This window comes from Nyctereutes procyonoides, unplaced genomic scaffold (assembly GCF_905146905.1).
Source record: "Nyctereutes procyonoides isolate TBG_1078 unplaced genomic scaffold, NYPRO_anot_genome, whole genome shotgun sequence".
Lineage (NCBI taxonomy): Eukaryota > Metazoa > Chordata > Mammalia > Carnivora > Canidae > Nyctereutes > Nyctereutes procyonoides.
In genome coordinates this window covers 12,545,321-12,559,932 of record NW_026575139.1, presented here as the reverse complement: position 1 = coordinate 12,559,932, position 14,612 = coordinate 12,545,321, and the positions used below count along the sequence as shown (strand labels likewise).

Sequence of the window (14,612 nt, the reverse complement as noted above, 5' to 3'; positions counted from 1 at the left end):
CAGGATATGATCCTGGGGTCATGGGATCGAGTCCTACATTGGGCTCCCATGAGTCTGCTTCTCCCTCTGCCTAGATCTCTGCCTCTCTCCTGGATAAATATTAGAAAGAAAGAAAAAAAAAAAGAAACCTGAAATGTGAATTCTATGGTTTCTTTAGGAAACAGAGGGAGGCTGACCAAAGCCTGGGAATATTCATCCATTAGCAATTTGTAACATGTTACAGAAGTGAAAGTACACAGTGTCAATCACAGAACAGGAAGACAGTTACTAGGTGGGGGAGTCAGTGAAGACAGACCAAAGAACGTAGAATTTAAACTTCATTCTGAGGAATTAAAGAGATTTTAGCTTAGCAGAAGCCAGGAATTGGGAGGTGAAAGAGCTGACAGCAAGACAAAATATTCAAACTTTGAAAAGAGGGCTATAGCATGAGATGAATCTGATGAGAGAGACTGAGGTTAAATCATAAAAGGCCTCACAAATCTTAAGATTTTTGGCCTTAATTTCTGAATTTAAGTTAGGGTTGGATGAATCAAGTAGATCACTTTTCTGGTTTGACAGTAAAAAACAAATTGAAGTAGTTTAACAGGAGAATTTAGACTAATTAAAAGGCTATTACAGATGGTGGTTGTTCAGAATTCAGAAAGAAGCAAAATGATTTAAAATATATAGTATTATAGTCTATATATTATACTATACAATACATAGTATATGTTAAAGATATTATAATTCTAATCTTACAAACATTAATTAAAATGTTTATGAAAATAAGGCAAGTAAAATCAACAGAATATGATGGGCAAGTAAAATCTAACATGGTAGGTTAGAGAGAGAGGGAGGTAACAACCATAATTCCTAGGTTTCTCCTAGGCAGAGGAGGAGGGAGAAGCAGGCTCACTGTGAAGCAGGGAGCCTGATGTGGGGCTCAATCCTAGAACCCTGGGATCATGACCTGAACTGAAGGCAGATGCTTAACTGATGGGAGCCATCCAGGCACCCTGAGACAGAAATTTTAAGACAGGATATACTCAGGCATGTTTTTTTATTATTTATTTTTTATATATTTTTAAAGATTTATTTATTTGAGAGAGAGAGAGAGAGCAAGTGAGCCTGGGGGAAGAGGGGAAGAGAGAGGGAGAGAATCTCAAGCAGACTCCCTGCTAAGTGTGGAGCCCAACAAGGGGCTTGATCCCAGAACCTCAAGATCATAACCTGAGCCAAAATCAACATTTGGGTGTTTAACTGACTGAGCCACCCAAGTGTCCCCACTTAAGCATGTTTTAATACTGTTCTTTTGGGGGAGGGCTAGAGAAGGACAGAAACTTTTGATGTGAAAAAATAATGGACATATACAAAGTTACTTTATAAAGCCATGGAACAACTTTTGGAACTTAATTATTCCCAAGAAATGGACAAAATATAAGTAGGTTGAAAAAAGTTTTTATTTTTTTTAAGATTTTATTTGAGAGAGAGAACATGAGCAGGGGAAGGGACAAAGGAAGAGGAGAAGCAGACTCCCCATTGAGAAGGGAACCAGATGTGGGGCTTGATCCCAGGATCATGACCTAAGCTGAAAGCAGATGCTTAACTGACTGAGTCACCCAAGTGCCCCAGTGAAAAAAGTTTTTAAAGATTTTACTTAATTTTTTTATTTTGAGAGGTGGGGTCGGTGGAGAGAGCACAGAGGGAGAGGGAGAAGCAGACATCCCCCTGGGCAGAGAGCCTGATGTGGGGCTTGATCCCAAGACCCTGAGGTCATAACCTAAGGTGAAGGCAGTTGCTTAACCAACTGAGCCACCCAGGTGCCCCTGAAAAAAAGTTTTTAAATGAATGTGTGATTAGTCAGGGAAAAAATATCCTAATCCTTTTAAAGTTGATATAATGTGGTAGTAACAGTCAGGAAGAGAGAAATGGCTAGCCACTGGTAGAATCTAAAATGACAATGTTTCCACAACTAAAGTCTATCCCATACCCTGCAGGAAACCTTATTCTATTACCAGAAAATGTATTAACCATGCTTATCAAGCTCTTCCACTGAAGTATTCCTAACTACTCATGAGAATGAATGAGTGCCTCTGAGGAGTTTGGTGTAGATACCATGCAGCCCACTATTAAGTCAAAGTTTTCATATATGAATATTTTAATTTGAAAAATATTTGCATTTTTTCATTTGCCTCCATGATATGCTTAACATAAAATTGGTAACATTTTTTATCACAAGGAAGAGAGATGCTGTAGAAGTTGTGTGACTTTGTGCTGGCACATCACTTTGTATCCCAATTTAAGAATCAGTGTGTTAGATTTAAATTTATGTTCCTCCATAATATAACTATTCCTGTGAGGGTACTTTAATACTGCTATACTTATGAAATCTGCTTCATGATATGGATAGTATATACAGAACCAATGACCAGGTAAATCTAGGATTAAGAATATTTAATGAGTTAAAATTTTGTAGTTAAACTACGAAGGCATTTAATAGTTACAATCAACCATCCAATGATCCTGTCAGAAATGCTGGACTCAGTTGCTTAAATATTGACTTATTAGAGATAACAACTTATTCATCCAGTTATTTGCATGCAATAATTGAGAGGGCAAGTAAATGTACAATTAACAAAAATAATCACTATTTTAATGCACAGAAGCTATATGAGAGGAACTCTTAGGGGTTTTACAAGCACCTTAAATCCTTGGTTGCAAAACAACGTAAATGTTTTTCCTGCCACTGAATTTTGAAAGATAGTTAAAACGGTAGATTTTATACTGCATATTTTTTATCACAATTTAAAAAGTAGTGCAAGAGAAAAATCTCAGCCTATCTCATTATATAAACCTGTCCCAGAAAGAAGAGTCAGCATCTAGAAAAAACTCAGAAGTACAAGAGAACATGATATATCTGAAGAAGCAGTGGAAGAGACGGAGGCAGAAAGAAACAGGCTGGGGAGATGGGCACTACTGGCTATGCTAAGGATGATGAACTTCAACCTAAGGCCAGTGTGAAGCTTTTATCAAATTTTAGAAAGAGGAAGAATGCAAACAAATATGTTTGAAAAGGCATCACTCTAACTGTAAAGTCTTGAGGGAAGCAAAACAGGAGGTAAGGAGACCAGCTGCGACACTATCCCAGCAATCCAGTTAGGAGATGATAGAAGCATATACAGGAGGACAGTGGTGAGAAGAGTACAAATTGAAGATTAATTTGAAAGCTAGTTGAGAAATAGATTCTTCAGAACTCTGTGATTAACTAGATTAAGGGAATTAATGGTTTCTGGATTGGGCAACTGAATGGGTCCTACCATCCACTAAGTTAGTGAAGAAGGATTTCATAGATACATATGCCTGTGAACACACATGGATCTACAGGAAAGTTTTTTGTTTTTGTTTTTTAAGAGAGAGAGTGTGACTGTGAGGTGGGAAGGAGCCAAGGGAGATAGAGAATATTAAGCAGGCTCCATGTCCAGCACCCAGCCCAACATGGGGTTTGATCTCACAACCCTGAGATCATGACCTAAGCCAAAATCAAGAGTCAGATGTTTAACTGACTGAGCCACTCAGATGCCCTTCTTTTTAATAGCTATATAGAATTCAACTGAATGCAGCATACCTATAGTTCAACACAAGATGTGAACTATTTTAACAAATTCTTTTAACTTTTCTAATTATGCAAACAAACGAGAAAGGATGCAGGCTTTTTTTTTTTCCCCAAAGAATAAAGCTGCAAATATCTACAAAACACCTTTCACCCATTTTTAGCTGCCTCGAGGTAACCCCCCCCCCAACACCACCACCAATGGCAGAGGATCATTACCAAAAATCAATACTACCAAGGAATGGAAGTCAAAACCCAAATTTAGAGCTCAAAATTTTAGCCATTAATCCACTAAGCATGCTTAACCCCCAAAACTAAGGGTTTTCAGTTAACAATTTTCTGACAAAGCCATTTTATAAATATATTTAATAAAACTAATATGTGAAATATGTGTATGTCACACACACACATATATATTTTTATTACTAAGCGAGGGCAAAAAGGAAATGGGTAAAAACAATGAGTATTACATATTTTCACATAACAGAAATTTACTCTGTTTCTATTTCTACCCCAATATCATACCTTACTCTAAGTACAGTGAATGAGCCATCCTTCATTCCAAGGGCAAGATGGATTCCATCCACATTTACAGCTGCGCAACGAATTGGTTCTTCCATATTACACCTTGCTATTAGTGCATGATCTACTAGGCTCCATATCCTGTAACATTTAATTAAAAATAAATAATTAACTAATGTATGCTTATAAATGATGAACTCTATGAAAAGATTTTGGTTAAAATAATCATTTCAGGTTAAGAAAGTAATATAAATCTAGATTTTTAACCATATGCTTTGTGGCAAGGAGTTCTTCTCTGTGAAAATAGGAATATTGTTCATACTTCAAAAGATAAAAGCCACCTGGGTGGCTCAGTGTTGGGCATCTGCCTTCGGTTCAGGTTGTAATCCCGGGGTTCTGAGATTGAGTCCCACATCAGGCCCCCGCAGGGAGCCAGCTTCTCCTTCTGGCTATGTCTCTGCCTCTCTGTCTCTCATGAATAAATAAATATTAAAAAAAAAAAGAACTCTATAACAAAGTAGAAAATGGCCATTGTTTGACCCAAAGGGCAAAGAAAAAATATTAATGAAGGTTAATTATTTTGAAGTTATAATAAAAAATTTCATATAAAAACTTACGGGATTCAGCTGAAATAGTACTTAAGAGGAACTTTAAATACAGCTAATATAAAAACACATGCTACAACTTGATGAACAGATATCTACCCATAGAGGTTAGGAAAAGATCGGGGAAAAAAAAAAAAAAAGATCGGAAAAATTAGATTTTTAAATGTTTTTATAGTAATATCTTTTTTTAAAAGGCAGTATCTTTCAAAAAATCTATTTGTTGATGTTTTGTGGGAAAATTATATATATTGTGTTTATAGCTAGAAAATGTTATCTTTTAAATTCCAATAATTTCTCCGTATTTTCCTTTTGATTTTCTACATATGTAATTATAACCCCTTCCTTCCAATTCAATATCTATATACAAGTATATTATACATATATATTTAGCCTTACTATACTGACAAAGACTTCTAGTCTATTGCTGAATATAATGGTGACAAACATAATGGTGAAAGTGGACATCACGGTCTTTTTCCTGATTCCAAAGGAAAATTTTCAATATTTCAACAAAAAAATATATTTACTACAGACTTTATGCTCTGCCAAAGGGGTCGGCAAACCACAGCCTGAGGTCCAAACTGGAAACACTGACTGTTTTTGTACAGTCCGGAAAGTCAAGAATGGATTTTACATTTTTAAATGGTTGGGAAACAATAACATCTTGAGACATGAGAGAATTATAGGAAATTCAATTTCAGTGCCTATAAATGAAGTTTCATGGAAACATAGCCACACTTTTTGTTTACATATTGTCCATGGCTGCTTTCATATTAGAGGAGTGGAGCTGTTGCAAAAGGATGACGACACTCATATCACCTAGCACTGATTCTTTCACACACTACAAATTGCAGGGACATAATTGATGGAATTTTGAGTGTAGGTGTGTTAAACGCATATACCCATTGTGTAAAAATGAGAAGAAAAAGAGAAAAGTAAACTTCAAATGTTTCATTTTTAAGGAACAATGGAGCAATTATTACACTGTTATTGAATCAGATAGTAAAGCATTGTATTTATCATGCAATGACACTATAGTTGCCCTAAAAAATACAGATATAGATGAACATTACTAGACTAAGCACTCCTGGTGAGATCTTTGACTCACAGTAAGGTAATGATCAGAAAAATCAGAATTTAAAAATTAAAATGAGATTTCAACAAAAGTAAATTTCTGAGTGGCTTGTTAACAAACAAGGAAAGCTGTTTAGGGATCCCTGGGTGGCTCAGCGGTTTGGTGCCTGCCTTCGGCCCAGGGCGAGATCCTGGGGTCCTGGGATCGAGTCCCATGTCAGGCTCCCTGCATGGAGCCTGCTTCTCCCTCTGCCTGTGTCTCTGTGTCTCTCTCTCTGTGTCTCTCATGAATAAATAAAATCTTAAAAAAAAAAAAAAGGAAAGCTGTTTATTGGTAATGGATTAACTATATCATTTTAAATTGCAGAGGCTAAAGAAATGTGTCCTGAGAAAATAAACTTAAGATTATTAGTTTTTAGGCGAAAACAGTCTCTCAAAAAGTTGAGGATGTTGGGAAAACCACCAAGAGTTAATTAAAAAACAAGATGAATAATGTTGGGTGGTTTCCTTGGACTGTGTTAAGTCAATAGATGTTACCAATACTACTGAATTGATTATTCAAGGAGTCAATGCCAAGTCTGAAGTGATGAAGAATTAGCTTCTATGACTAGCTGGTGTTGAAATCAATGTTTTCAAAGATATAAGTCAGAAAGAACTAAACCAATACATAAGGTGGAATCAGATGGTGGTGAAAAACATGGATGGAAAAAAAATGGCCTAGGCAAATTTACAAAACCTATAAAAATGTAAGGTGCTAAAAAAAAGCCTGTGATTATGATTATTCATTGTATTATTCTTTGGCAAGTATTTTGCAACAAAACAAAACTATGTTTTTGAACCAGCAGTGTTAACGATGAACTTCATTTCATTTTGGCAATTTAACTATTATTAGTTCTGAAGTTTTGTCAGGAATAGAAGCTCAAAATCCTGACATGCTATACCACACAGCAGTTAGTGGCTTAACAGTGGTAAAGTTTTATTGTGCTTTTTTTTTCTTTAAAGATTTAATTTATTTATTCATGAGAGACACACACACACACGGAGGCAGAGACACAGGCAGAGAGAGAAGCAGGGAGCCTGATGTGGGACTCGATCCCAGGATTCCAGGATCATGCCCTGAGCCGAAGGCAGATGCTCAACCCGAGTCACCCAGGTGTCCCTGTGCTTTGTTAATCTCAAAGAATGAAATTTTTCTGAACCAGAACTGCCCTCAACAACTGAGTAGCTTTGGAAATTAACTTTCACTGCAGGTTTGATACTATTTCTCAATGAATTCAACCTAAATCTATAAGGCAAAAGCAGCACTTATACTCAAAACTTACACTGTGATAAAGTTATTTGGACAAGAACTAATGGTGTTTAAATAACATCATCAAGCAGTTTTAGTCTATTCTTCCTGGGCTACAAAAGTTGAAATAAGATTTCTATTCCCACACAAATTTGCAGGGGATATCTTTTTTCAGAGCCTAATGTTCTATTAGAGTATGCTGACCTACTCTCCTTGGATGGGCCCTGGGTCTCTTGACATCTGCTCCCATGTCCTAGGAAAAAGCCACAACAAAGCCCAAGTTTAGTCAAATAAAGAAAAATGCCTCCAAGGGAAAGTGGGGTTGGCCCACTGGTGCTCCTAAATTCTCATTTTCTTTCATTATTTGGCTAGTAGATCCTTAATATCTCAACTGTTCTTTGAATATTGTACATTTTAACCAGGATTTTAAAATTGTTTTCAATATGAGTTCCTTCCAAATAACTTGCCCATCAACAGCAGAAACAGAAGTCTCATCAATTTCAAAAGGACCAGCTGTGGGATGCCTGGGTGGCTCAGCAATTGAGTGTATGCCTTTGACTCAGGTCGTGATCCTGGGGTCCTGGGATTGAGTGCCATACTGGGTTCCCCACAGGGAGCCTGCTTCTCCCTCTGCCTATGTCTCTGCCTCTCTCTGTCTCTCATGAATAAATAAAATCTTAAAAAAAAAAAAAAGAAAAAAAGAAAAAAGGACCAGTTGCCTTTTTTCAACAGCTATGCAGCAACTGGTAATAGCAGTTCTCCTAAAATGAACTAGAAGATAGTTCCTAGCAAAGTACATGGGTAAAGTGTAGCCCCACACTAAATTTCTAGGTGGACACAGAGCTATGGCATCTTCCATCCCCATAAAACTGAGCAGCATATTAATTAAGGAGGGCACATGATATAATGAGCACTGGGTATTATATAAGACTGATGAATCGCTGACCTCTACCTCTGAAACCAGTAATACATTATATGTTAATTTAATTTAAATAAATTTTTAAAAATTATAACTCAAAAACAAAAACACAAACACACACAAAGCTGAGTAGCACAATGACATAAAACATCATGACTGATTAACATATCATTTTAAAAATCAGTATTTATCTGTAAAGAATGAGGCCGTATCCTACCTCATTTCTTAAATTTAAAATAAAAAACAATGTACTTCAGTACATTATTTTAATGTACTGAATGTACTTTAAAGTACATTAATGTACTTTAATGTACTGAAGAATATAGTGAAAAATGTTTTAACTTTGCAGATTTCTCTATGATAGTAAACTCAGACTTCAGAAAATATTAAATTCATAAAACAAAATAACAAAAAAGTTTGTGTGGCAAAAAAACAACCTAAGCAAAGTACAAAGTAACAAATTGGTGAAAATTATTTGCAACTTACATCAGAATTAATATCCATAACAAGAAAAACCCTGCTAAAAATAAAGGAGGAAATAATCTGTAACCCTACAAAAAATGGCAAGAAATGTGAATAGATCATACAAAGCATTCCAGGGAACCAACTATGGTTTTAAACTAGTAAATGGGAAGGAATTACGCACTTTCCTGTTCTCCTGTACACACTGTACCCAGGATAACCAAATAGTTGATGAGGAGAAATTCTTTTTATAAAAATATAATTGTTAAGAAATGAATATGAGTGATGAAGTTAAAATACCACCATATGAAACTTTTTTTTTGTTTTTTAAGATTTTATTTATCCATTCATGAGAGACACACAGAGAGAGGACGAGACACAGGCAGAGGGAGAAGCAAGCTCCATTCAGGGAGCCTGACATGGGACTCGATCCTGAGTCTCCAGGATCACGCCCTGGGCTGCAAGTGGCGCTGAACAGCTGCGCCACGGGGGCTGCCCGAAAAATTTAAATATTACAATGGTTTGTAACTCTCTAATGGGCCACAGTACAAAAACAGATATGTACTTTTTCATGGTGTTAAAGTTTCATGTGAGGCAGATGTGATTTGCCTCTCTGATGTGATTTCTGTGTGTGTCTTTCATGAATAAATTTAAAAAAATCTAAAAATTCTCATTAGAAAAGCAATACTTTAGTATATGTGCTGCCGAAGTGAGCACTAGAAAAGCAATACTTTAAAAAAGGTTGAGAAACATTGATCTAGATAATAACCATCAATAGCTAATATTTTATTTTATTAATTTTTAAAGATCTTATTTATTTTTGAGAGAGAGAGAGAGAGAGAGAGAGAGAGAGGCAGAGACAAAGGCAGAGGGAGAAGCAGGCTCCATGCAGGGAGCCTGACGTGGGACTCAATCCTGGGTCTCCAGGATCAGGCCCCCGGGGCTGAAGGTGGCACTAAACCTCTGAGCCACCTGGGCTGCCTGCTAATATGATTTTAAAAAGAGATTATAGGGCATCCTGGGTGGCTCAGTGGTTTAGCGCCGCATTCAGCCCCGGGCCTGATCCTGGAGACGGGAAATTGAGTCCCACATTGGGCTCCCTGCATGGAGCCTGCTTCTCCCTCTGCCTGTGTCTCTACCTCTCTCTCTGTGTGTCTCTCATGAATAAATAAATAAAATCTTAAAAAAAAGAAAGATATTGCATATTAGATATCATCAAACAGATACACATTATCATGTAGGAAATATTCTTGGTGAAAATTCATAACTGTGTCTCATCAAATCTCTAGACCTACTTATCTATCAATTTATACAATACAGGGAAGAGAGAATATATTAAAATACACCGAGCATGCAATTAGCCAAATCCAGAATGTGGGGAACTCTGGAGGATGAATATTCAGTTTCTTCAACAAAAAAATTGTAAGAATAAAAAAGGGAGGGAAGAAGGAAGCTACAGAAGATTTAAAGGATACATCAACAACTGCAGTATGTGGACCTTCTTTGGAGCCAAACTCTAAGAAGCCAAAGGAATGCTGTGTGAAAACAGTACTGTGGTGATATTTAACATTATCTTTTATAGACACAAAAATATTTACAGATGAAATGGGGGCAAAAAAATCAATGACAGGTAGACAAAATATCTCAATTCATGTAACTGTTGAGCACTTCTTAAAATTTAGTGTACATCATCTCCACTTGGAAATGTTATCAAACCGTGAATTAATGAATTTCTGATACTTGGTTCTGGGTAAGGCATAAGAATTTGCTTCTCTTACAAGGAATATTGATACTGCTGGTTCAGGAACCACAAGGAGAACCACTATAATAGACAACAGGCTAATTTCTTTAAAATGTAGACATTAGATATAGATCTAACGTTTAAAATGTAGATGTTAGATCATATTTTAAAGTAATTAGAGAAAGACCAATAAACTAATAAAAAACAGGAAAAGAGCTTGCCAGACAGGACAAAGAAAAAAAAAATACAAATGTCCTCTAAACCAATGTAAACATACTCAGTACCCCCTCAATAGGAGAGAAATGCATGTTTTCACAACATAAGAAATTACCTCTCATCTTTTGGGATAATAATCGGTGCTGCCAAGGGTATGGGAAAACAGGCACTTCCATACATTGCTAACAGGTATATAAATTGTTATTGCCTCTCTATATGGCATTAACTATTAAAATTAAAAAATATATATATATCATTTAAACACTTAGAAGTTAGGACCCCTGGGTGGCTCAGCGGTTGAGCATCTGCCTTTGACTCAGGGTGTGATCCCGTTATTCCTAGGATTGAGTCCCGCATTGGGCTCCCCACAGGGACCCTGCTTCTCCTCCCTCTGCCTGTGTCTCTGCCTTTCTTTCTGTGTTTCTCATGAATAAATAAATAAAATCTTTTTTAAAAAGTCCTATTAAAAAAACACTTAGAAGTTACCATAAAGATATACGTAATTACATGTACAAAATAGCATAGGAAAAATGATATTCATTATAAGCATTGTACTTAATAGCACAAAACTGGAGGAACCTAAAGTCTCATCAATAATGGACTAGGACGATGGCAGAATAGGAGAATTCGGAGTTCACTTTCTCCCATGTACACATGGAAGCAACAGCTACATATAATGCAAGTCACTCTAAAAATAACCTGAAGATTAGCAGACAGATCAACTACTGCTAAAGACACAGAGTAGCAGCCAAAATGAGGTTTGGAGGACCAGAAGCATGGTCAGGTAACCACCGCCCCCCCCCCCCCCGCAACCGCCCAGCGACCCACAAGGAATGTCGCATGTATGGAGGTCCACCCGGAGGAGCAAGGGGATGAAGTCCTTAAAGAAGGACTAAGGGCCTCTAAGCCCTAGGTCCTGCACTGGAAAGGTGAGCCCCTGGCTTTGAAAATAAGTGGGGTTTAACTCCAGCAGCTCTGAAAATCATCAAGACTTAACTGCGGGAGAGCCAGAGGGAGGGTTACTGATTCTCAGTAACTTAAAGGGACCAGCACACTTTATCACTTGGTCAGAGACCCAGCGAAGAAGCAGCAGTTTGAAAAGCACCTGGGTTATATTCAAGAGACTTATTAATTTTAGAGTACATGCTGGAGGGGCAGGAATCTTTAGGAGCTTTCTCTGGGAATGAAGTACCAGCAGGTATCATTTTCTTGTCCTCCTTCAGCCTAGCTGACACTCTATATTTATCTTGCTAGCACTACTTGGCCTGCAGTGGGATTCCCCTATGGCCCTATCTCACCCAACCTACCTGCCCTGGCAGGTACGCCTCCAAAGTGACTTCCACTCCACCACACGTGGCAAGCAGCCTATTAGGGATGGTATCTCCCCAAAGTGACAAGCACCGTGCCACACCTGGTAGCCTAGGCCAGACAAGTGTTCCTCCAAAATGATTCTTGCAGCAGGGAAGGGTGGCCAGCCCCACCTACCAGCATGCCCATATCAGCTGTGACCCAATCACAATAAAATGGTGCACACAGCCCACACAGGGACACCGCTGAGGCATCTGGTTCTAGTGACCAGGGGAGATTACACTAATGGGCTCTGCAGGACACCGTCTACATAAGGCCCTCATGTAGACCAGGAAAAACCAGGAAACATAGCTGAACTACCTAATATATAGAGATAAACACAGAGTCAGACAAAATGAGACAAAGGAATATGAAGATGTTCCAAATGAAAGAACAAGACATAAACCTCAGCCAAAGAACTAAACAAAATGGAAGAAAGCAATCTTTCCGATTTCAAACTAATGGTCATAAAGATGCTCACCAGACTTGAAACAAGACAAGATGAACTTATTGAGAACTTCAACAAAGAGAAAATATAAAGAACTAACCAGAGCCGAAGAATACAACTGCACTGAAAAACACACTAAAGGGAAGCAACAGCAGATTAGAGGATGTAGAAGGAAGGGTCAATACTGGAAGATCAGTAATCTGGGTCATGGAAAGCACCCAAGCTGAATGGCAGAAAGAAAAAGGAGTTTTTAAAGAATGAAGATGGGTTAGGGACCCATGCAACATCAAGTATACCAACATTTGCATTATAGGGGTCCCAGAAGGAGAAGAAAGAGAGTAAAGGGCAGAAAATTTACTTGAAAGAACTGAAAACTCCCCTAACCTGAGTAAGGAAAAAGACATCCAGGTCCAGGAAGCACAGAGAGCTCCAAACAAGTTGACCCAAGAAGTCCACAACACACAATAATTAAACTGGTAAAGTTAAAGACACAAGGGCATCTTAGAAGCAGCAAAAGAAAAGCAACTAAATACAAGGGAAACCCCACAAGGAAATCAGTTGACTTTTCAGCAGACACTTTGCAGGCCAAAAGAGAATGACATGAAACATGCAAAGTACTGAAAGGAAAAAAATTTAAAACCAAGAATAATCTCCCAGCCAAGATTATCATTCAGAACTGAAAAGAGAAAGAGTTTCCCAAACAAAAATTAAAGGAGCTCATCACCACTAAACTAGCCTTATAAGAAAGGTTGAGGGACTTCTGTAAGCAGAAAAGGCCATAACTAGACATATTATGAAAGAAAAAATTTTCACTGGTAAAAGCAAACACATAGTAAAGGTAGCATATCAATCACTTATAAAGCTACTATGAGGGCTAAAAGATAAAAGTAGGTAAATCAATTATATCTACAAAAATTAGGTAAGGGATACACAGACTAAAAGATGTAAATATGATATCACACACAAACTATAGAATGCAGAATAAATATGAAGTGCTTTTATAATTTTTTTAAAAGTAGGCTCCATGCCCAGCCTGGAGCCCAACTCAGGGCTTGAACTCACACACCTGAGATCAAGAGTTGGACACTTAATTGACTGAGCCACCCAGGAGCTCCTATCATGCTTTTAGAATGGACTTGAACTTAAGTGACCAGCAATTTAATATACACTGCTATATATTAGAATGTTACATTTAAACCTCATGGTAACCACAAATCAAAACCTATAATAGATACACAAAAACTGAGAAAGTAATCTAAATGTAACACTAAAGAAGGTTATCAAACCACATGGGAAGAAAGCAAAAGAAAGGAACAAAGAAGAATGAAAACCAGAAAACAGTTAACAAAATGGCAATAAGTACATACCTAGCAATAATTATGTTTTAATTTTATTTTTTTTAATTTTTATTTTATCTTAATTTCAGTATAATTAATATACAGTGTTATATTCATTTCAGGTGTACAACAGTTATCCAACAATTCCATATATTACTTAGTGCTCATCAAATTAGTGTACTTTTAATCCCCTTCACCCATTCCCCCCATTCCCCCCATCCACCTCCTCTTAGGTAACAATTTGTTCTCTATACTTAGTCTATTTTTGGTTTGCCTTTGTTTTCCCCACCTCATTAATTTGTTTTGTTTCTTAAATTACACAGATGAGTGAAAGCACATGGTATCTGTCTTTCTCTGACTGGCTTATTTTGCTTAGCATAAAGTCTCTAGATTTATCCATATTGCAAATGGCAATATTTCATGTTTTATGGCTGAATAATATTCCATTGTATGCATATACCACCTCTTCTTTATCCATTCATCTATTGATGGACACACCTAGGTATCTTCCATAACTTGGCTATTGTAAACGATGCTAAAATAAATACAAGAGTGCACATAGCCCTCTGAATAAGTGTTTTTATATTCTTTGGGTAAATATTCAGCAGTACAATTACTGGATAGTACAGTAGTTCTATTTTTAATTTTTTTGGGAACCTTCACACTGTTTTCCACAATAGCTGTACCAGCTTGCATTTCCAGTGCACAAGGGTTCCTATTTCTCTACATCCTTGTCTACACTTGTTTCTTTCGCTTTTGACTTTAGCCATTCTGACAGCTGTGAGATGGTATCTTACTGTGGTTTTCATTTGCATTGCCCTGATGATGAACAATGTTGAGCACCTTTTCATGTATCTGTTGGCCATTAGGAGGTCTTCTTTACAGAAATGTCTGTTCATGTCTATTTTTTAATTGCATCATTTAGTTTTTTTGGTTGATGAGGTGTATGAACTCTTTATATATTTTAGATAACAAGCCCTTTCTTGGATATGTCATTTGCAAATATCTTCTCCCATTCAGTAGGTTTTTTAGTTTTGTTGGTTGTTTACCTTGCTGTGCAGAAG

The 14,612-nt window shown here is 37.1% G+C and overlaps 1 protein-coding gene across 3 annotated transcripts in view; it reads right to left on the bottom strand.

Annotated features, from left to right (window-relative positions):
• EML5 (EMAP like 5) overlaps positions 1 to 14,612 on the bottom strand; it is a 184,044-nt gene that overhangs the window by 116,875 nt on the left and 52,557 nt on the right. For all 3 annotated transcript variants that reach the window (XM_055303744.1, XM_055303745.1, XM_055303746.1), the window contains exon 8: positions 4,115 to 4,252. In XM_055303744.1, coding sequence (XP_055159719.1) covers positions 4,115 to 4,252 — 138 coding nt within the window. The remainder of the gene's footprint in view (positions 1 to 4,114; positions 4,253 to 14,612) is intronic.